The 21,228-nt window shown below is 51.5% G+C and overlaps 6 protein-coding genes across 6 annotated transcripts; 2 read left to right on the forward strand and 4 right to left on the reverse strand.

Moving 5' to 3' along the window:
- Window positions 1–711: 711 nt before the first annotated feature.
- Window positions 712–1,906, reverse strand: HETIRDRAFT_115723 (uncharacterized protein; the record flags this gene model as incomplete). Its single annotated transcript, XM_009548812.1, has 9 exons — window positions 712–742; window positions 769–809; window positions 926–953; window positions 1,004–1,022; window positions 1,076–1,116; window positions 1,169–1,428; window positions 1,484–1,634; window positions 1,696–1,709; window positions 1,766–1,906. The coding sequence occupies 9 exons, from the start codon at window positions 1,904–1,906 to the stop codon at window positions 712–714; spliced, it is 726 nt and encodes a 241-aa protein (XP_009547107.1).
- Window positions 1,907–5,411: 3,505 nt separating this feature from the next.
- On the reverse strand, window positions 5,412–6,159 carry HETIRDRAFT_319871 (uncharacterized protein; the record flags this gene model as incomplete). The annotated part of the gene is made up of 4 exons (XM_009548813.1): window positions 5,412–5,616; window positions 5,687–5,737; window positions 5,813–5,897; window positions 6,027–6,159. Coding segments are annotated over 4 exons (474 nt in total), but the record flags the coding sequence as incomplete, so codon positions are not given.
- An 8,106-nt stretch (window positions 6,160–14,265) lies between these two features.
- On the reverse strand, window positions 14,266–14,835 carry HETIRDRAFT_115725 (uncharacterized protein; the record flags this gene model as incomplete). The annotated part of the gene is made up of 3 exons (XM_009548814.1): window positions 14,266–14,338; window positions 14,441–14,642; window positions 14,706–14,835. The coding sequence occupies 3 exons, from the start codon at window positions 14,833–14,835 to the stop codon at window positions 14,266–14,268; spliced, it is 405 nt and encodes a 134-aa protein (XP_009547109.1).
- Window positions 14,836–15,221: 386 nt separating this feature from the next.
- On the forward strand, window positions 15,222–16,271 carry HETIRDRAFT_319426 (uncharacterized protein; the record flags this gene model as incomplete). The annotated part of the gene is made up of 5 exons (XM_009548815.1): window positions 15,222–15,378; window positions 15,437–15,640; window positions 15,713–15,775; window positions 15,851–16,013; window positions 16,064–16,271. 5 exons carry the CDS (start codon window positions 15,222–15,224, stop codon window positions 16,269–16,271), a joined length of 795 nt encoding a protein of 264 aa, XP_009547110.1.
- A 175-nt stretch (window positions 16,272–16,446) lies between these two features.
- HETIRDRAFT_243963 (uncharacterized protein) lies at window positions 16,447–16,896 on the reverse strand (the record flags this gene model as incomplete). The annotated part of the gene is made up of 3 exons (XM_009548816.1): window positions 16,447–16,585; window positions 16,655–16,794; window positions 16,849–16,896. Coding segments are annotated over 3 exons (327 nt in total), but the record flags the coding sequence as incomplete, so codon positions are not given.
- Window positions 16,897–17,044: 148 nt separating this feature from the next.
- On the forward strand, window positions 17,045–21,113 carry HETIRDRAFT_384869 (uncharacterized protein). Its single transcript, XM_009548817.1, has 18 exons — window positions 17,045–17,133; window positions 17,197–17,206; window positions 17,258–17,327; window positions 17,386–17,446; window positions 17,711–17,992; window positions 18,044–18,119; window positions 18,175–18,329; window positions 18,409–18,550; window positions 18,603–18,930; window positions 18,981–19,145; window positions 19,198–19,308; window positions 19,362–19,437; window positions 19,505–19,599; window positions 19,654–19,969; window positions 20,019–20,045; window positions 20,102–20,258; window positions 20,311–20,593; window positions 20,651–21,113. Exons 1-18 carry the CDS (start codon window positions 17,119–17,121, stop codon window positions 20,994–20,996), a joined length of 2,715 nt encoding a protein of 904 aa, XP_009547112.1. The 5' UTR covers window positions 17,045–17,118; the 3' UTR covers window positions 20,997–21,113.
- Window positions 21,114–21,228: the final 115 nt, after the last annotated feature.

Raw genomic sequence — 21,228 nt, forward strand, 5'->3', positions numbered from 1 at the left:
AGGATGCTCCGCATCTGAACATTGGTCCATTTGGCTAGACATTCAAGCGGCGTCTTGAAGACACTTAATGAGAGAGAATGCAATTATCGATGTGACGAAAGCAATCAACAAGAAAGGTACCACACTAGAAAGTAGAGACGAGGAACGACGAAGCAGCGCAGATCGGGGTTCGAGCGGGGTAAGCATAACGAAGGACGAGAATCACAATTGCAACGACTCTTCAACTTTGGCAGTTTTGTACTGATCCAATCCACAGGTGCCTCGGATTCTCATTCTCGATGTTTGCAATTGAAGGAGCAGGAACCAAAGGACCAAATTGTGACCTGGGTTGACCATAGCGACCGTTACGTATTGTGCACAAAAAGGGCCCATACAATCCTCAAAGGGAAATGATAGGCGTCAAGCACAGATTGCTCTGCCTCGGATCGAGACAATTCGGGTAGCAAGTGAAGTTTTCACATGAACCGGTTCCTGCCAGAGACAGTCAGCGTTCCTGAATACCATTTATGGCTGATATAGTACCCTGATCAAGACGGAGCTATTGACCGGCGGCAGGGAAATGGTGTTGAAGACCAAGGTTGTATCTCGAGCGCTCAATCGCCGCAGAGTCTTGCGACCGTTCAATCTGTGAAGAAGTACGAGGTCAACACTAGTGTGACTCGACAGCCCATCGAGAGAGAATTTACGATGCAAAAAATATATTAGAGTATACTAAACGAGGACAGAAATTATCAGGATCATCCTAGGGAAAGGAGCTAGTGTGCTTACATTTGACAGTGAATCCCAGGCTCATCCAAATCGCTGTGCCCCTATAATAAGTACATTGATAGTTGATAGATTCACAAACGAACAATTATGATCCATGGCCAACATCTCTCGTGGGCATTAGCACAGACCACAGTTTACTGAAAATGTGAAGGCTCACCAGAACCATCATCGTTGTACTGAAGATACTGTTTGCTGATCAATCAATGGTAAGCAGATGAGGTGATCACTTTCTTACCAGGTCAAAATCCCTGTCTCTGTCCCAGTAGCATGGTCAAATATGAGCAAGACAATCATGTGCAAGACGCACCGACGGTCCACATGATTATCTTTTCTATTATCTTTTGAGTTCTGGTTAAAAAGGTGAACAGTTGTGCTTAGCGTGGAAACACGAAACACTTACTTCCGAGAATAAGTGCCATCACGAAGTAGATAATATACAAGCATACCTGTGTTGAATATGTCGATGAACCAGGTCATACTGAAGAGAGTCACGATGAGCCAGCGATTGTCGATGATATAATCATGGATGCTTGTTAGATGCTCGGGGAGCACCACTCTCAAACTGATCATTCCGCAAGCCCGAATCGAGGAGACAACCTTCAGTACGGCAGCAACAATCCAGCTCTTCGACAGAGCATATACACGCCACGAGAAAAAAATCTTGAGAGGATGATTTTATGTTTAGTTTGTAACACGTAGTGGGAATGCAAAGTACCTGGACCACAACGACTATGACCAGGCCAGAACCGACGATCACCTGCAGTGGTATCACCAAGAGCGTGGCGTACTCGGCGTCTCCAGCGTGCGTTATGGTGCATGAATAGATGTATATGCCGATATATATGGTATGGACCGTTTCGACGATGCTGTGCAAAATCCCTCATCAGCACTGTCTCAAGCATCTTGACAACATATTGAATGCCTCACCAAATCAAGATGACCTGGGATCGGACAATCGTCAGAATGCAATCACGATAGATTGGACGCATGAACGTACAGTTGACTTAGTCAAAAGTGAATCTTCCAAAAAATCGGACTGGCAATACAAGTACACCTGCATAGCCATGACACCGTAAAAAAAGAAGGAGATCGCTGCACAGGCTTCAGCAGGACCGATGGTGGCATCAATAGACTGCATGACGTCGTAAACTCCAGAGACAAGGGTAGGGTGAAGAGTGCCGTGGCGATGTGTCGAGGACAATGCACCTTATATATACACACCGCGCATAACTGCGTAACGTGCCTCCCTCCATGGCGCCTATTCAGCACCGGATCTGCGACATCCCGAGCGTGAACGTGTCAAACGAGAGTCAATGTGAAGAGATGATCCTTCTGCGATAGAGCAAGCCTTGTGAACTCATCCATGGACCACGACAGACCTATGATCCAAGCATCGTCAAAAGGTTTTGAGCACTCCGATAGGTGTTCTCGAAGATAGGTACAGAATGCTTTCTCACCAGCACCGCGAATTGCAAGGCCTAAAGGGCTAGATGCACTGACACGACGGATTGAATTTCGGAAAACGATGGGTGGAGCAGCTTAGAAGATGAAGACCTCTTTTGATGCTGCCATATAAGGTCCACGCGTTGTCAGATCTTTTATGAGCTCGCGGGAACATCCCGGTTGCTCACTGTTCGGACGAGAAAAATGACTGCAAATGAAAGCGCCGAAAGGCGCTTATGTGGTCCCATCTGTACACCCATCTACCACTGCATCAATATCGAGCGCAGAGCTTTATCCTGCTTTTGAATAGGCAAGGACCATATGGAGATACCTGTTTCGTGGAACCTGTTTCGTGGATATGTCCTAAGTAGATTGATCCTCGACTGTAACGAATCCTTGCTGATAACAGCTTGGTCGGCGTTTTCGGCGACTCTGCACAAGAGTCCCGCATTGACCTTGAAACAGCAGAACGGCTAAGAACGACTACATATAGAGACGGCAATGAGCGCATCAGTGATGATCTAGATAGGAAAGTCTGCCTCATGATATCGGAAAATAACGCACGATGCTAACAATGGAGATGAATCACGGTCAGCGTTCACTATCCCGTTCATATGAGCCACCTCTCTTATAATTAAGTGCGCTGGCTGCAATCGTGCATCAGAAGTTCCACTAATGATATTTGACGAGGCTGCTCAAAGAAAAGATTGTTAGACCACGATCGTGGTCAAGGCACGATCGAATTCGGTGTTGTGACAGCTAGAATCGAGACCTATACAAAATCGGCACACTTGTGGTTGACGACTACCGCAATCAACAGCAGACTGGAAAGAAGTCTGGAAGGTTCTCACCATGCTATAAGTCCCACTGTGAGGCCTACAATCTCTTGTAAATCGACCTTCTCCCGAATGCCGTATATACATCCATCGGCAGTTTGTACGATGACCTCGTCTTCCTTATGTCCCAGAGACCAATATGAATTGTACCGACTTGATATTCGAGCGCTGAACACCCACCTTCGAGAGCAAGACCCGATCCAAAAAAGGATTCATCATCTCCCTACTATGGATATCGATATGCTCATGCTGCAGAACACGATGACCACCAGTGTTGATGGATGGAACCTGGACGCTGATAGCTCCCTACGAGAGCCTCATCCTGAATAAGACGGCATGCTTCTAGAATGATTGATGTACTCCAGGACAAGCCTGATAGAGATATACACACCATGCATTTGGTTTTGGAATTTCAAACCAGAGTTTGCCTAAAAATCATAAGTATGAACAATCCAGAAATGACAGGAACCCGGACTCCATATAGTGCGGAGAACTCCGTGTTTCTGAAGCGCGTTATGCTACATGCATAAGTATGCGAAGGCAGGATACACCGTCTCGGCTACGCTGTTTTCTTGTGATACTGCTGAATCAACAGTGACCATAATTCCTGGATTAGAAGCACCTAGAGCGCGAGGACCCAAAATGCTATCAAACTAGGGACGAACAGCTCACCAATACCTTCGCCCAACGCGCGTCCGCCGCAAAACCCAGCCTGATGATGGTCAGACATCTGCGTAGCCATGACGCCATACATGCAGCACGCGACGAGTGCGAAAATGTGTGGTGCCCACAGTCGCATCGAGCGACTGCAGGAACAGAACAGGATGTGAATGGGCGACGCCAGGACAGGGCGCCCTGTGTGCGCAATGTCGATCATACGCCCTCATCGCGTCGCTGCTAACCAGGTCCGTGACAACGCACTCTCAAGCCATTCCTCGAGTTTGCCTTCCCCGCGATCACGCCGCGCCAATTACCAATTCGAGGAAACCGACCGTTGCTTCCGGTGCCCACGTCCAATTCAGCTGCTCTGAATTCTGATCCTAACCAAAGGTTACACCGTGCTGCTGAGCAACCAGAGCGCCTGCGTCAAAGCAAAAGCAATGATTTTTTTCTTCATGAAAGCTACTGTGGCGACTCGATGGTAATGGCCAGGTTATCGAATAAACATCAGCACAGTGGGAGTCCAGGGTAGTTGTGATGGCCAAGTCCGCCCAAGTTGTGCTGTGATGTCCGATGTAAACTTAGCCCAAATCGGGAACTAGGAGGGTTTTTCTCATCATGTGCGGTCAGACGCGTCCGAACGGCTCGGATTCGGGTTTCTCTCTTTGTGTTCATGCAAGTACGTCCTTGGGTTGTATCGGGAGCTATAAGTAGCTTTTATTGATCCGTATCTTTACTCCTATATTATCTCGGCATGCTAAACCAAATTTGCGGGAGAAATGTGTCGGAACCTTACTGGTGAGCCGTTTGGACTGGCCCCTTTTCTTGCATCCGACTCAGCTGATGAAATACATAGGATCACTGCAGGAGCGGAGTGCTACCATTTTACTCGTACATACGTATAGGCATACCTTACTTGTCATTGTAACAGACACACTACTCGGAATCATAACTGTATGCGGAATTTGTAAGTAAGCATTCGAGAAACCACACGACATGGAGTCAAAAGACGATAAAGCCAGGAATGGATGGTGGATGACAGACAGAGGGCGTCAGCTAAAAGCGAGTGAAAACAGGCGAACATCAAAGCGGAGGTGAGAGACACAAACCGAATAACTTGATCACAGTGTGAATATATATGATGGTCAAAGGGGAAGATGTAAAAAACAGGGACGGGCCAGATGTGTAAGATGAGGATACGGTACACCGGCCAGCAAAGCCAACACCGGGGTCACCAAAAGGTGAAACGATCGGATATATCGACAAGCTACATAGCACACAGCGAGTGATGAGAAAAAAAAGTCAGTAGAAAAATATGCAGCACAGCAATAACACGAAACAGATGGATAGCCGGATTGAACGAAACAACAACGACAGAAGTGGAAAGCACCGAATAGCAATAAGAGGCGCAAGGGGATATATACGAGGTCGACGAGTCTGAAGATGGGATGCGTTGGAGGAAAATGCACAGCGAGCTCTGAGCGTCCACGCGCACAGCGTCTATACACAGCAAGGAAGGAAAAATAACATGAGAGCTGGCGTCTTAGCCGGAAGAGATCGATATTCGAAACCGAAGGGCGAGGAGCGCCTCCATCACCAGCATTGTCAGAAAGAAGCAATCGCGGCACCTATTTTGACGGCCGGGAATCAACGAAATAACGGACTCATGCCCGCCTCGTTCGTCCGAGACCTGAAGCCACAGCTCTACGACGATCGCGGAGCCCCTGGCGGAAACAGGATGCCTCGATTGTGGGCACTCCGTTCCCTGCGTTTCTGGTGCGTGGGCGGTGGGAAGGGTTCTGGTTTCCCCTGGTACAGCCCATCAGAGTAGAAAATCTTTGGGCGCCATTCTTCGCGAATGTCCATAATGCCAGAGTTCTTGAACTTTTCGATGAGCGCTTCCTTGCCCCTACACAACAGATCAGTAGGTCAGCCAAAGAGTGTTATATCGTTAGGGGGGAGGGGGGATAGAGACGCACTGATAGGTTGCGTAGCTCATCTGGAGAATCTTCTCACTCGAGTACATGTTCCTAAACGGGGCAAACACGTCCGTGTGATCAATGGCCGGGCTATCAGAAGTTGGACGAGAGCGTTGTGCGACATACCACTTGGTTCCCAGCCTCGCCTTGGCAAACAATAACAGATCCTTGACGGTTATGAAGTTGACAAAAGCATAGCCGACGTTGCACCCTACACAGCAAAGCAAAACAGAATAGAATCAATGTTAGTAACATGCCTTCCAACTGATAGCCAATGGTGGTGTACGTCTGTCGTACAGGAAACAGGGAGAACTGTATAGCAGTTAGACGAGATACATACCGTTCTGGAAGTCCATCCTTAAGTAGAAAAAGTCTATTCGCCCTGGACATACATTGTTGATGAACGCGAGTAGATCTCTATCGCTCATCCTGTTTGGAATGTTCTTGATCATCACAGTCGTCCGCGTATCCACTCCTTCTTCGATCTTAGATAGATTGAACTTGTTGCGGTCGGGTTGAGCGGGCACACTAGTAGTCGTAGGGTTCGAGGACGAAGATGAGGTGGGATGGGTGCGATTGCGACCGTGAACTGGATTGCCCCAATGATATTGAGGAGATGTAGAAGTAGCAATGGCGCCAGATGGATATGCATCACGAACGGCGCGGTGCGGCAAGCGTCGAGAGGGAGTGGCGAGAACGTACGGTGACTGAGAGCTCTGATTGACCGTAGTCCGAATGAAGGCGTCAGAATTATCGCGGTCGTACTCATCACCATATCTACGAGGGTAATTTACGAAGGGCGAGGAATACCCGAAAGAGGCCTGCCCATAGACGACCTGATCCTGATTAGAAAAGGCGAGCGGTGCGGGATTGTAGTGGCCACCTGCAGGCGTAGCCGGGTGTTGTATCGCATACGGGATATGAGTGAGCGCCTCGCTATCATTGCTCTCCTGCGGTTCACAACTTGCGCTCCGGGGTCTATCGGGAGGCACAACGTAGCGTCGCGGAGGCGTGATACCAGCAATGTCGAAGACGTCTGGATGCGACCGTCTTCGCGGCTGGTCTCCTGTGTCATCGGCCAGTCGTCGACGGTCTCTTTCTTCCAGCCGGAGCGCTTTCACGCCGTCGCCAGCGCCGGCACTTGCGCTCCGTGGGCGTTGGCGAAGTGACGGGTCCGGCCCAAACTCGGATGAAGGAAATCTGGGGGTGGTCACGGACGTAGTGGGGAATGGAACAAAAGGGAAGTCGCATCCGTCAGAGGCCAAGGGTCCCATGGGAGAGGAGGATGAAACTGGCCGGCTCTTCCAGTCGCTTATCGAAGAGGGGTGGAGTATCTCGAACTGCCGGTGGAGCGTGATGGGCTTGTTTTGCAATTCTTCAAGAGCTGCTAGTGTCTCGCGCACATCACAGTACTCCACGTAGTACTGTTGGGATGCAGTCGACCGCGGAACGATGGGGGCGGCGGCGGTGAGAAAGAAAAAGGTGATTACTATATATACAGGTTAACGGGTGGCTGATCCTCACCTGGCCATCATGATACCTAGAAAAAGCGCGCAATTGGCCGAATGATGCAAGCACAGATTGTACAGCTGATGGATCGGTTACGCGATCATTGATTCCTATGAAAAATCCAGCATCACGTTCTATCTCTAACACTCTTGCCAAGTGACCTGTCAACTGTCACGATGTTCGCGAAGGAGCATAGCAAAGAAGGAACAAGGGCAGCATTAGCGGGAAATGCAGGCGCTGCAAACAACCACGCATATACGCACTTTCACAACCTGCGGTAACGACACAAAGTTTGACCTCATACGGATCACTTGTTCAACATGGTCCACCGCTACGCGCACGTCCCGGGAATCCAACGACCGCTTCGCGTTCTGAGAGTGTCTTAAATCAAAGAACGCGAGCATGACGATGCCGTGGCTCTGTAGCTTGCCAGCCCAAATGCCCTTAGAATCGCCGTATACACTGAAGACTGCCTTGACAGTGTCGTGAGACGTTCCCCGCGGGACATCTCCGATCTGAGACACAACGGAGGATCAAACAAAGGTCAAGATGGTAGGACGGTGAACAATTACCAATAAAAAACGGCTGGGCGGCGCTTCGCAATTAAGATACGAATCAAACAAAGAGGTGAGATCTCCATCTGGCGACCTATCGTCTGTAATCCCTAGGGCGGTGAAACTGTGCTCGGTCGGGGTAAGATCAAGCTCCAGACCGAGCGGGTCATCCAAAGATACGACGCCATGCTGCTCGCCGTAGCCCTGGCAGTCATGGTGGCCCTTGAGATACATGGCGGGTGGACGGGACCATCGAGTACCAATGGTCGGGGAGGCGTCCGCGTCCGTTGGGGTATGCAGTGACTCGTTGAGGGATGAAGAGGGCGTGAGAGGGGGTGTGAGAGGTAGCGGTGGGCGGCGAGGTGAGTGGTTGACACTGCTATGACCGGAGCGGGATTGGCAGGTGAGATCAGGCGTTTTGGATGCGGCTAGATCGAGTGAGCCGAGGAAGAGACGCTGTTGGGAGGAGGCGATGGGTGGCGTGTGGGGCTCGGGATGGGATTGACTGGGGGCAGGATACCTGAAAATTTGAGATTGAGCGCCCGTGACCAGAAATGACACTCAAGAAAAAAAAGGGCTGGTTACCGCAAATTAGGTAGCGAGGGCGATGAGTGAATGCGCTGGAGCGCGGGCGTGTAGCCGGGGTGCTGCTGATGGTTCCATGTAAGTGGATCGGATCAGCCACGGTCGTAGTGTGATTGCGAGCTTGCCGAGGAGAGCGGCTCACCTTGCGAAACGCATGCATGTCGCCAGAGGCGTCGAGTGCGAGGTCGGAGCGGGGGGCAGGTGTATGCGCCTGGCGAGGGAGGGACAAGAAAGAGAAGGAGGTCGCGAGGAGGGGCGGAGGAGCAGGAGATTTATAGGGATTCCATTCCTGGGATCAGCATCTACGGGCGGACGGCGCTGCTTCTCTCGATGAGGACACGGCGACAGCAGCTCGCGGCAAAAGGAAGACGCCCAGCCCCAGACGCCCGGTCGCAGACCACAGCGTTAGGGCACCCCGGCCACGCGAACGCCAGCACAGACTCCGCCCCTGATCCCGCCGGCCTCGCTCAGGCCAAAGCAGCCTCTGCGTGCACCGTGGGCCGCCCAGTCCACCAGACCCCCGCCGTGCAGACCCCGCCGCCACGACGCGGAGCCAGGACGGGCGTCCGCTTTCGGTCCACACCCACTTCCCTGCGGACTAATCGGAGTCGCGTCCAAGCGGAGCGATCTTCCAGCCAGCGTCCACGACCGTCCATCGAATCCAATCTATCGATCCTTCCCCCAGGCCCTCCACATCCCCAATTCGGGTACCCCGCATGAGAACACCCACGCAGCCGCCCGCGTTCCAGACTCGACATATACCTCCGGACCGCCGGAGCTGCGACTATCGAGTCAGCCCTTCCTCCCGCACCCCCGGGTTCCTGCTGTGCGTCGCGTGCACATCGTGGCCCCTCAGGCCCGCGGGGAAAACCAGCGCCAGGATCTCCGAGCCAATTTGCGGCATGGCTCGCGGGCGAGACGGCGGCTTCGAAAGCAATGCTCGCCAATTGTACCCACAATCCGCCTTGGGGCCAAACGTCACGGACCTGCCCGGCCATCTCCGCCTTTGCGAATCCCGAACCCAGAAAAGAAGAGCACCTGGCAGTGCACCATGGGATTCGTTTGGGATCGCGTGCCCGATTTGTACCTTTCCTTTCCTTTTTGCGCGCGCGCTCCCACCCTCCATATTCATCTATGTCCATCCTCAAGTCTCCGATGCTGCATCCCCGATGTGATGCCTCCTACAAAACGGTCGCTAGCTTGAGGCGTCCTTGGATTGTTCCAGAACCACTTCGAGGAGTTAGCGGCATGGTAGGGGCGTACTTCGTGTGGTGGGGGCGTGTTTCGACTGACTGGCTTGCAAATGCAGGATGACGGAATGGCCGCATAGTTGGCGCCGACGGCAATTGCCGGACCCGCGAACTTACATTCTTTCTAAGAACGAACGAACGAACGCTACCCAGCATCGACAAAGGCATCGTGCGTCCGTACTTACCGTAGCAGTGACGTCGTCCCTGTTTCCAACGACCCTCTTTTTTGTTTCACTTTGCGCGGCCCCAGCTCATTTTCCGGGCCTTTTGTGTTTACATTTCTCAGCTCCCGCCTATAATTATGTATGCCACTTATCTCCAGGTGGCCGCCCGCGGAGCTAAACTTGACAGACTCTGAGATACCCTCGCATCTGACATGCGGACCAGAGCATGGCATCCCTCAAAAGTGTGAGAGGGCGTTTGAGACGGAAGGCATGCTCGCCATGTGTGCGTTAGGCGTGCGTCGATGTGTTCCTAAGATATTTCTGATCCACCGTGATCCATCTAAAGAAGCACCCACGTCATGTTCCGAACCGCATCCATATGACGAGTCTAATACCACAACCGTCACCGATCCGACTCGAGACGGCGGTACCTCTCGATTGACCCTCCATCTCGCATACACGCAAGCTCGCTTATTTGAACCCCCAATACCAAATGGACCTGGCTTCCGATCAATGTACGCCTGTAGCTGGATTTTTTCATCATCGAAGGCTCCCTGTCCCAGCCTCAGCCTCGCCTCGAGGCTCTGTGAGATAAAGAACACCGAAGCGTCGAACACGCACGTCGCTCATGTACGGCTACTCATTCTGATTTACGCCCGCCGGACACCTCCGACACGTGACATTCCCTTAGTCCCCATAGGACTCTGGGAGGTTCTTCGGCGCATTGCTGTCAACTCGCTTTGGTCGCCCAGTCCCGCACTTGCTCTACTTTGGACTGATCGCTCTAGGCCCGCGTCATACTTGCGCCACCCAGTATCTACAACCCAAACAAAGAACAAGGCTACCTCGCACACCGTTCGCGCTGTCATGAATGTGGTATCGCAACACAGCGAAGCTTAGACTGTTTTGTAGCGTAGCACCCCATCGCGGCCCAGGGCCGCAGTGGAGTGTTCTACATATACCACACTATATACCATATACTGGATGGCACGAGCGCCTGCACATCGAGGTACCTCATTGCTGCGGAAGTGCGTGTGCCTCTTCTGCGGAGATCACAAAGCGAAGCTCGGTGTAAATGAAAGATGGATCCGGGGCAGACGGCTGATCTTGGGCATGTGAGCGACACAGGACAGCCATCATACCAGTCTATTAAGATGAAGATGCCTGGGAGGCTCATCGCTATCATAGAGTGTGCACCCTATCGAGGCAATTGTGCTACCTCGATCCCGATCCCACGCTTTCCTTCTTCGTACTCGAAATCTCCGACGTCGCTACTGTACCTGCATGAGAGCGACATCACCACGAGCTCACGATCGCACACTCTGAAACCACTGAAGCAACAGCTTGTGCTTCGAGCGATCCATATAGCCACAGTTGTCGGGGTGACGCACGCGCAGGTAGTCACGACCTTCCTGCTTGTCAAGCGCCCACTGATCCCCTCTCGAGAGTAACCACAAAAGGATGTTATCGGATCCAGAGAGCGTGATTGAATTGATTAGGAGGCACAGGGTCGCCTGCTCCGCGACAACGCAACCGTGCTGCATCACACCAAACGCTAGCGAGGCAATGGCACAGGATGCAGCGTGTGACCGGTGCCATCGAAAAGATCGCTGATCTTTCGATGCGTGGGGACCGCATCAAGATGGCAAGACAGCCCGAAGGATCCGACGCCGTATCTGGTGTCAAGAATCATGAAGTTCGAAACCGACGGAATTTGCAACCACCGTGCCCTCGAGATGGACGGGTCCGAAACTGATCAGCGAAGCATAAAGAATCTTGAGATAAACGTCGGGATCAGAATGCGGTTTCCCCAAGGAAGAGAAAGGTGTCACGGACATGTCACATATGGACGAAGAAGAATAGGACGTCCGATTGCAGCGCGTTGGTCCGCCACGTATGGCGTTCGCCTCAGCAGCCCATTCAGGCTCATGGTAACCCCGATGCAGCGCCGGATCTTCACCGCTGTGATGCACGATGAGAATGCTCAGACCTAAGTATAGACTTCGCGAAACAGGGAAGCGCACGCACTGACATCGGTTTACGGTGACGGACAGCGACGACCGTGTCGTGCCCGCCATCAAGCGGCACAATTGCTCTTGTGCCACACGGTCTGTCAACCGCCGAGAACCCGAGGCCGTGCGTGCACAAGCGTTTGTGTGTCTGAGGACTAAGAACAGGAGTATGCAAGGTGCTGTGCCCTACTGCCTTAGGCCCACACATGTGGGATGGGGCAGACAAGGCGATGTACATGGGGGCTAGCACAGGTATTCTATAGAATGAACGCGCCCAAGATCTATCGGGGGGCCTACAGAGAGATGAGGCCGAGTCCTGGCATCGAGCACTGTGAGCGCCTCGTCTGAAAGATGTATATAGAAATCAGCTCCCCTGAAGCCCAGCCCACTGACGCTTGATGATGACTGCTAGTGCAGCGTCAGCCAGCACAGCCGAACGCCACGCGATAAGGTGCACCTAGCCAATCACACACCAGACTCCATCGTTTTCCACGGTCGAACGGCCTGGTACAGCAGAAAGCGCCACAGTTCACTGCCTCCCCCGGGATGTGCAAAGCCTAGATTTCGGCACAGACTGCCTAGACCTCCAGAAGCGTTCGGTGTACAGACCGAGACAGGTGCGAACGTTTTCGTGGCGCCGCATGTCCGTATCGGGAGGACTGGGTGGCCTGAAAACGCGTATGTTGAATTAATCAAGTAGGATAATGAGCCGGGAGACGACGTAGTCTGCTAGACATCCGAGAGATGAAAAAAGTGTCGTTTGGGGGATTAGGTGGGTGTCTCACCCTGTCTGCATTCGTGCACTTCAGGCGCAGTGCTATGAACCCTTGCGGGCGGCGTCTGCCGTTGAAAACCCGCGCTCTATCCAGGGAAGATGGAGTTGGTTTTAATAGAAACAAGGTGTCCTCCAGTGTCTTACAGGCTTTACGGAAATGTATAGGAACATCACTAGGCCTCACTGATCATAGATGCGCCATTTGATAACGCGGACATGGTAGGAGGACGAAAGGTATCGGCAAAGACGCGAATGAAACAGATGATTGTTCCGGCCGTCCGCGCAATCCGAGGAAATTGCCCCGGGGAACTGCGAGCCCTATCAGCCAGAAGCTGAGTGTCGTATCGCGGCTCCGTCTGCGCAAACTGCTTACAGCTGCTTGCTGTAAGCCAGCATTCTGATGCGGTAGTAGATCATGGCATTTATGGGATGATACGAAGGAGGGGCGGGAGCGTGAGCGTGAGAGTGCGTGAAAGCTCGGCATGCTCGTTGCCTAGATGGAGAGGCTGGAGATACCAAATTCCAAGCGAACACCGCGCATACATCGACCAGGATAGATGCCTTCCTATGTCGCGCTCATAGTCCAGAGGCCTCGGATGTACGTCTTCCGCTGCAGCATGTGGGCTACGGATGCGAAGCCTTGAGTTGTTAAGCCTCAGGGGCTGTACGCCGACCTTAAACGGTAGTGACAAGAGAAATTAAAACCTTCTTGAACGTCAGCCCTGAGCGTGGAGGCCCATTTATTTTCGGACGTGGAAGGTGGGTGATGGCGGCATGAAAATGGGAGAACCGAGTAGAATCTCTGTCCCTTGTGCTTCAGAAGGCTCTTGTGCTCCAAAACGTCATATGCCGCAGGCTCATGAGGCCAAGAGGTGACTTGGAAAATACAAGGCCTCTCAAAGCATGTCAGTGCTTCACTATCGGATGACACAAGGAAGTCGCGAACGATTTTGAGTTACGGAAGATGCTGAACATAATGAATAAATGATGTCACGGGGACAAGATATTGTCAAGCGGCTCATGCTCATAGAAGCATATGGTTTCAATAATGCTTGACAGGTCATAGATAATGACAGGGCCCGTCGAAATTTCAGCGCGAAACACGGTCGCAACGCTGCTGCCATGATCACTTTACAGCAAAGTGATCAACGACCCGGTGTAATCGCGAAGATTACTCCCGAGTCGAAGACATCGATGAGTTCCAGGAGCATCTCCACAGAAGACGGTAAAGAGGGAGTTCTGTATCAGTGAGTTGTTCGAGAACGTCTGCGTCAGATATGACAGAGTTAAATTCGGCACCAAGGCACGCGGGACGTACTGCAAACTCCTTTGAAACATCCTTGAATGGGCAGTCAGAAGATCAGATGCATCAACATAACGTCAAATTTGCATCATTCTTAAAAAATTCCTGCATTTTACGCCTGCGGATCCACAGATTGAGGCACTCTCGTTGCACAATGATGGATAATCCAGATGATTTTGTTATCTCGACTGAAAGGGCACCGGAGAATTCGATGGCAAGCCGAAACTATCAGGAGCTACTCAGTACCCACACAGTATCGGCATCGGCGAGCATGTTTCAGAAGAGCTGAGACTGATGTAAGATGACGCAGATCAAACGGAGTTGCCATTGACCACGGTCTACTCGCCCAAGAGATCGAACGCGACTGCGGCATTAAAATGAGCTACGCGTACATTATATCTGCATGCGATAAAAAAGATCGGCAGGGTCAGTGGATAGCTGTCGAGCTATCCACCACGACAGTAAAATTCGGAGGTGGTGGGTAATTTTGTAGCGGCTCCCTATTGGTATGTCATAGTCAGTAAGACCATTCAGAATGCATAATCTTGTTTATGGAGTAGATATCCGCAAAGTTATCTGAAAAATAAGGAAGAAAGACGTACGTCCGTACTTCCCACACGTTTTCGCTGCTCATAGTCAACCTCTTGCGCGCCCAATACTCTGCACGATGTCGTATCCACTCGGCGCGCTTCTCCTCGGGATGCAGAGACTTGATGCTCATGCAGTACTTGAATTCGTCCATCTTGGGGGTGCACTTGGCCATCTCGCCATACCTATAGAGCGACTTGAACTGCGAGCCGACCACTACGCAGTGCCCCGTGCTGCGTCAGTTTACGATGTGGAAGTTGAGAGGGGGCGAGGGCGCACCGTTACAGCGTAAAAACTCATCGAAGAGGGTCATACAGGTGGGGATATCTTCAGGTGTTGGAAACTCTTTTTGGAGGCGAGCCTCTTCCTGCTGTACGACAGCTCGGAATGCCTGGGTGGACTCAGACATAGTGTCAGTGGGACTTCAATATACAGTTTCTTTCCGTCAGAGGGCTCGAGACGGCCTGAGGTAGACGAGACCGTGTTTGGCTGAATGGTGAAGATTCTGAAGAAGGTCGCTGTGTTCAAGCAAGCGATGTTGTTGGCGGACGGACAGGACGGGCCGCTCTGCCGTGTCAACTCGACGATTTCGTTTGTTGACTTGTTCTTGCTTTCCACCGGGCTTAATCCAGCTCTATCGTCAACAACCTCCGTAGGATAAACAGGCCGTTCATATCTGTCTTGGCGCCTTACCGACCGACCTGGTCGTACCTATGTGAAGTCGGATTGAACGCTGAAGATCTCGCTTTCGCAGTCTGAACGCAGCTTGAGGTGCGATTGCGACTGACTGGGACTATGCCAACAGCACCGAGCATCATTCGCCTTGTCTCTTTTGATGCACTCCATACCATCATCACCCCTCGCCTCCCGATACATGTCCAATACTCAGAAATATTCACACCGTACCTCGGAGTGCTGGACCCGGACTCCATTACTCGCTCATTCAAGTTTGGTATATAGCCAGATGCTCCACGCAAGCGTCGGCACTGATGCGTGACCATCTCCTTTAGCTCTGAAACAAGTTTCAATTGAGAGACCAGCGTACAGGAAGGGCGTGTCCGCATGGTGGGAAGAGGTCATTCGTAGGACCGCGATAGGTGCAGGCGCGGATGCCCAAGCTGTCTCTCAAAGCCTTGATGAGATCGTACCCCGGCTCATCCATCGCTTCAGCTCGAAAGAGGGGTACAAGCTATTTGACGATACGGTGGAGACGCGTGCGTACAGTTTTGCATCCTGTTTGCGACGATAGACGAGAAGTGATTGATTTCAGCCCTGTCGGGAGGCAGTTGAGGCTTTGAAGGAGATGAATGTACGAACAGCGTTGGTGACGGGTGCCGACTCACGAATATGTAAGTAGGGAGTATTGTGGTGTTCTCAAACCTTTGTTCACCGCGGCGTTGCATATTTGGGTGCCGATGTCTCAGTATTAGCCTTGGAAGACCTCGGCGTTCTACATATGTTTTCACCCATCATAACCGCCGATAAGGAATGCTTGAACAAGCCCTCTATGTCCATATTTTTGTGTGCGTGTGTACGCGGGGGTGTAAAACCTCAGGAGGCAGTACACGTCGGCGACGACATACATGAGTGAGTCATTCTCTAAGTCGTACGTGATATGTGTCCTCATGCATTTTCAGTGATTATTGGAGTTCATGGTACGCAGGGTATCATCCACTGTTGCTGAGGCGGCCAGGGGCAATTGGTGCTGGCGAACGGAAGGAGAGAGGGGAGGATACTTCCACAATCAGAGTTGTTTCAGGATTGGACAAGGTTGTTAGATGGGTCTTCCGGAGGAATGGGCAACGGAGTGGTGAGGCACAATGTGATCTTGAAGGGCTTGGGTAGTGAATGAGCGGGGGATGAACGTGTTGTATGTGTACGTGCCATTATATATAGATATACCCGGTGCCATACAGTGTGTACACTGTGTGGGGATGAATTGCAGACGAAATCATGCGTGACTTCCCAGAGAGAAGGTTGACTATATGTCATAACCTGTGGTGAGATTCCTAGCTGTCATCTCTTTCTTCGTCGCGACATCTTCAATCTTTTCCCCCATCTTGAGGACAGTCGCTCGGATGACCCGCGGGTCCTTCCTCAGAACTGAACGCAAAGCCTTTTGGCTCTCAGGGGACGCGTCAAAATGCATCGTCCAATAGCTGCGATGGGCGACAAGAAAGTCAAGGTGGTAAGCAAGCAGGAATAGAAAGCCGAGACCTAGCACGCACTCTCCGTAATTATGATAGAATTTGTGACTCCGCATCCTCTGTGGTAACGTCTGTGTGCCCCAGTACTTGAGTCCGCGAACAACACCACCTTGATCTAGGACATGCTTCGCTGACTGACGGACCAGCTCTTTTATATGACCCTGCGAGAATTTTGAGCGCCCCAAAAAGGAAGTTCATGCATGAAAACGATTCACGTATTGTGGGTTATGGGCAGCAATACATAGCATTTGGTAGAAGGGCATGGTTTCCGATTGTAACGAAAGGGAGGGCGATGAGGACCGCGGAAAGGTGATGCGGTCCCGTAGACCAGCACTGGTATTCCCACGAACCACACTGCATCATCGTGCGCGCCTACACGGTCTCACGGTCCATCACTTCTCCTTGCTTGCTGGCATCGTGTGCCGCGTTCCTCTCCTGTCTCTCTCCGAAACGCATATTCCCGCAGTCCTCGAATCGTATTCGACATGTCCATGAAAGCTGTATGTATACCCGAATTATATCTGTTGATATTCATGTTGACGAGCTTTGATATCCTGATACAGATCGTGAAAAGTGCGTCTGTGTGCTGTCATAAAATGCTAGGAACTTGAATTTGAACCTCAGGCGTCATCTCTGGCGATTCTCTCATTCTCCGTGGCCGTCCCGGTCCTCAGGGTCAGCCTCCCAAGGAAAGGTGCGTGCGCTATGTACGCTAATTGAAGATTTTGCTGGACTTTTCGTGCTTCATGCAGAATCTTGCATCTGGCAGATGTCACGTCACCACGCATGGGAAATGCATCCAGGGAAGACGAGGTGCGCTCATATTTCCCTGGTCTGTCAGATCAACCGTCGTCGTATTTTTCTGGCCAAATCGGCATGTCCAGGATATCTGGTCTATGTTTTTGCTCCATGGTTCAAATCGACCCTTCATATCTCCTACGCGTATGAAGAGATGACTCGGCTTCGCCAGAATCGGGCAATCGGGGACTAATGTTGAGCTTAATCCCCCGATGGCAGATTCTCGGTTAAATCGCATTCTTCTCATTGCCTCTGGAAGCTAACACGAGATCTATCTAGCCTTGGGCATTTGAGGCCCGCGAATTCCTTCGTGCCTTCGCTGTAGGGAAAGAAATCACATTCGTATCTAATCACCAACTTCCCCCGAACGACGATGTACCTCGAGATCTAGGCAATGGGGAGATTGGTGGCCTCGATGTTTCTAATGAACTCTTGAAGCATGGTTGGGCCAAATTGAAGGACCTCAAACGAGACCCTACCGAGGAAGACAGTCAACGGAGGGACATTGAAGCTGACGCGAACGCGGCAAACCGTGGGATCTGGAACCCACATGGTCCCAAGGTCCGGCTTCACTTGAATCATTTATGAATGCATCTGACCGCAACCTGACAGGCGCGTGAAGTGATCCACACAATGCCTTTAGACTCCCAATCATACATCACAGAATGGAAGGGGAAGCCGCTTGATGGTATACTTAATCATCTAGTATTTGTGCGATCCTGTTAACACTGTTATCGGTTTAGCTATCGTTGAGGCCGTTCGAGATGGCACAACGTTCCGCGTCCGTCTCATGATGCCAGAAGGCGAGCATCAGTTTGTCAATGTCGCCCTTGCAGGTGTTCGCAGTGCCCGTGCCGCCTCGAAACAAGGGGAGCCCTCTGAACAGTGGGGAGAAGAAGTGAGTACCGCTTGTCGGCTACGTGTGTTTCTTGTAGACATTACTAAGGCACTGGCGTAATTGATCGCTCGTCTTGTAGGCCAAATTCTTCGCTGAGTCGAGACTTCTTCAACGTGCTGTAAAAGTGCAACTATTGTCGCTGCCAACTGCTGCCGCAACACCGTTTCAATCCGGCACCAATGGAGGTGCCCCCGCGCCGGCAAGTATATTCATTGGAAATGGTGAGCATGGCTCAATATCTTATTCAACTATCCCTCATGACTTTTGTCACAGTACTTCATCCCGCAGGCAATATCGCAGAACATCTCGTTGGTGCAGGTTTAGCTCGTGTGGTAGATTGGCATGCCGGCATGCTCGCAAGTACTGGAGGCATGGAGCGACTTCGTGCCGCAGAGAAGTCCGCGAAGGAGAAGCGGTTGTGTCTTTACGCAAATGCGCCAGCCGCAACATCCAGCGGAAAGTCAGTAACGGTAGCGAATGGAGCTTCCCGCTCATTCGACGCCACCGTTGTTCGCGTGTGGAGTGCAGATCAGATCTCTGTCACCGAGAAGGACGGTGGCAAGGAACGCAGACTGCAGCTCAGTTCGACTAGAGGGCCTAAGTATGCTTGGGGTCCCTTCTATCCTCACATCGCGCTGATCGTTTCGACAGAATCTCTGACGCCAAACAGGCGTATTACGCTCAGGAGGCACGCGAGTTTCTGCGTAAAAAGCTCATTGGCAAACATGTCAAGGTACATATTGATTTCATCCGTCCACGTGAAGGCGATTTCGAGGAGCGGGAATGTGCCACTATTCGCTACGGAAACCAAAACATGTAAGTTTCATTGTTTCGAGCATTGTACAGGTTCTTACTTTACTTGCATCAGCAATATAGCCGAGCAGCTTATCGAGAAGGGCCTCGCAAGCGTGGTCCGGCACAAACGCGATGACGAGGACCGTTCAGCGGACTACGACAAGCTCATGGCAGCTGAGCAAACGTAAGCTATTTCTATGCAGAGCAATGTTCCATACCAATAAACGTCGATCTCAGGGCAGTCACTGAAACACGAGGTATTCACTCAGGCAAGGACCAACCACCCCCCAAACAACCACTGAACCTGTCCGAGGTCAGTGCTCCTCCTTTTCCCCGCGGGAACTCAGATTGACCATAATATCATATTGACCACTACCCAGGCAAGTAATCGTGCGACGCAATTCGTGAGCGGTTTCAAGCGCCAAGGAAGAATACCTGCAGTTGTCGAGTACGTAGCTGCTGGATCACGGTTTAAGTCAGTTCTCCCTCAGCGCCTATTAGATTTCTTCCCATTCACCGTGTTGTTTAGAATCTTTTTGCCCAAGGACAATCAAGTGCTCACATTAGTTCTTGGTGGCATACGTGCACCTCGTACAGCCCGGAATGCCTCTGAAAAAAGCGAGCCATATGGGGCGGAGGCGTCCGAGTTCGCTACACGGCGATATATGCAACGAGATGTCGAAATCGAAGTCGACACTGTCGACAAATCTGGTGGCTTCATTGGCGCGCTTTACCTGAATAAGACGGAGAATGTCGCTGTGACTCTTGTACGGGAGGGTCTTGCGACTGTCCATTCTTTCTCTGCAGACTCACTGTCATGGTCGAGACGACTTTATGAAGCTGAGGTGTGTAACAACACGCTCTAAACATGAACCCCACTTATGTCATATCCAGGAAGAAGCAAAAAGAGAGAAACGCAATGTATGTTTGCCACCATCTGTTATGCCACATCTGTCTTGATTCTCTCACTTTATTAGATCTGGACAGACTACGACGAGGAAGCTGAGAAGGCTGTGGAAATACCTGCAGATGATCAGCCGGGTGCACTAAAACCAGAGTATTTGGACGTCATAGTCAGCGATGTGCGAACAAAGAACGGGTTCAGCTTCTCTGTTCAGATATTGAACACTGAAGGTACGAGTGTTTTTCTTCCAATCGTTGAGCTTATTGAGAGATATGCTTTTAGGCATTGCTTCGCTGGAACAGCTGATGCGCGACTTCTCCATCCATCATCGAGTGGCACCTTCTGCACCGGGTTTTGTGCCTAAAGGCGGTGATCTTGTGTCTGCCAAATTCTCAGACGGCTCTTGGTACCGCGCCAAGATTCGCCGCGCATCGCCTGTCAAGCGCGAAGCTGAGGTGACCTTCATCGATTATGGCAATCAAGACACGATCGGATTCGAGAACATTCGTCCCTTAGACCCCAGGTTCCGTTCTCTGCCCGGTCAAGCACACGATGCACGCCTTAGGTCGCTGGTCTCTCTGACTCTTCGTTATCAGTGAGTCTGATTGTTTATTTCGAACAGCTTCGTCAAGCTGGTAGGGCCAGAGAGTGACTACCACCAAGAGGCCATTGACCGCTTTCGGCAACTGTGCGAGGGCCGCAAGCTCGTTGCGAACATCGATCAGAAAGAAGGATCCCTGCTACATCTACGATTGATCGACCCCTCAGACCCAGCAGTGGCCGATGATCCTCTTGCATGCATCAATGCCGACCTTGTACGTGAAGGCCTTGCAACGATCGATCGTAAAGGCTGCAAATACATCAGCTCGTACCCGTCCGTTATGAAGAAGCTCCAGGAGTCAATAGTAGGTGCCAAAAGGGATCGATTAGGCATGTTCGAGTTCGGTGATGTGGAGGAGGATGAGTAAATACGTTTTCAAAATCTTACCTTGGGATTCTACGTAGCTCGAGTTGTCAAATTCATCGCCGTTGACCCAGCCACAGTTACGCTACTCGACGTACCTGTGTCGCTTTTCAGCACGTTCAAAATGGCTTTTCGATCGCTGAGTTCAACTCAGCAATCTCTGCTTTGTTCAAGATGGCGTCCAATTGAATGTGGCCCACGGCTCTTGACGCTATGAAACTTGAAGGCGCTGCCCA

This window comes from Heterobasidion irregulare, assembly GCF_000320585.1.
Source record: "Heterobasidion irregulare TC 32-1 unplaced genomic scaffold scaffold_06, whole genome shotgun sequence".
Taxonomy (NCBI): domain Eukaryota; kingdom Fungi; phylum Basidiomycota; class Agaricomycetes; order Russulales; family Bondarzewiaceae; genus Heterobasidion; species Heterobasidion irregulare.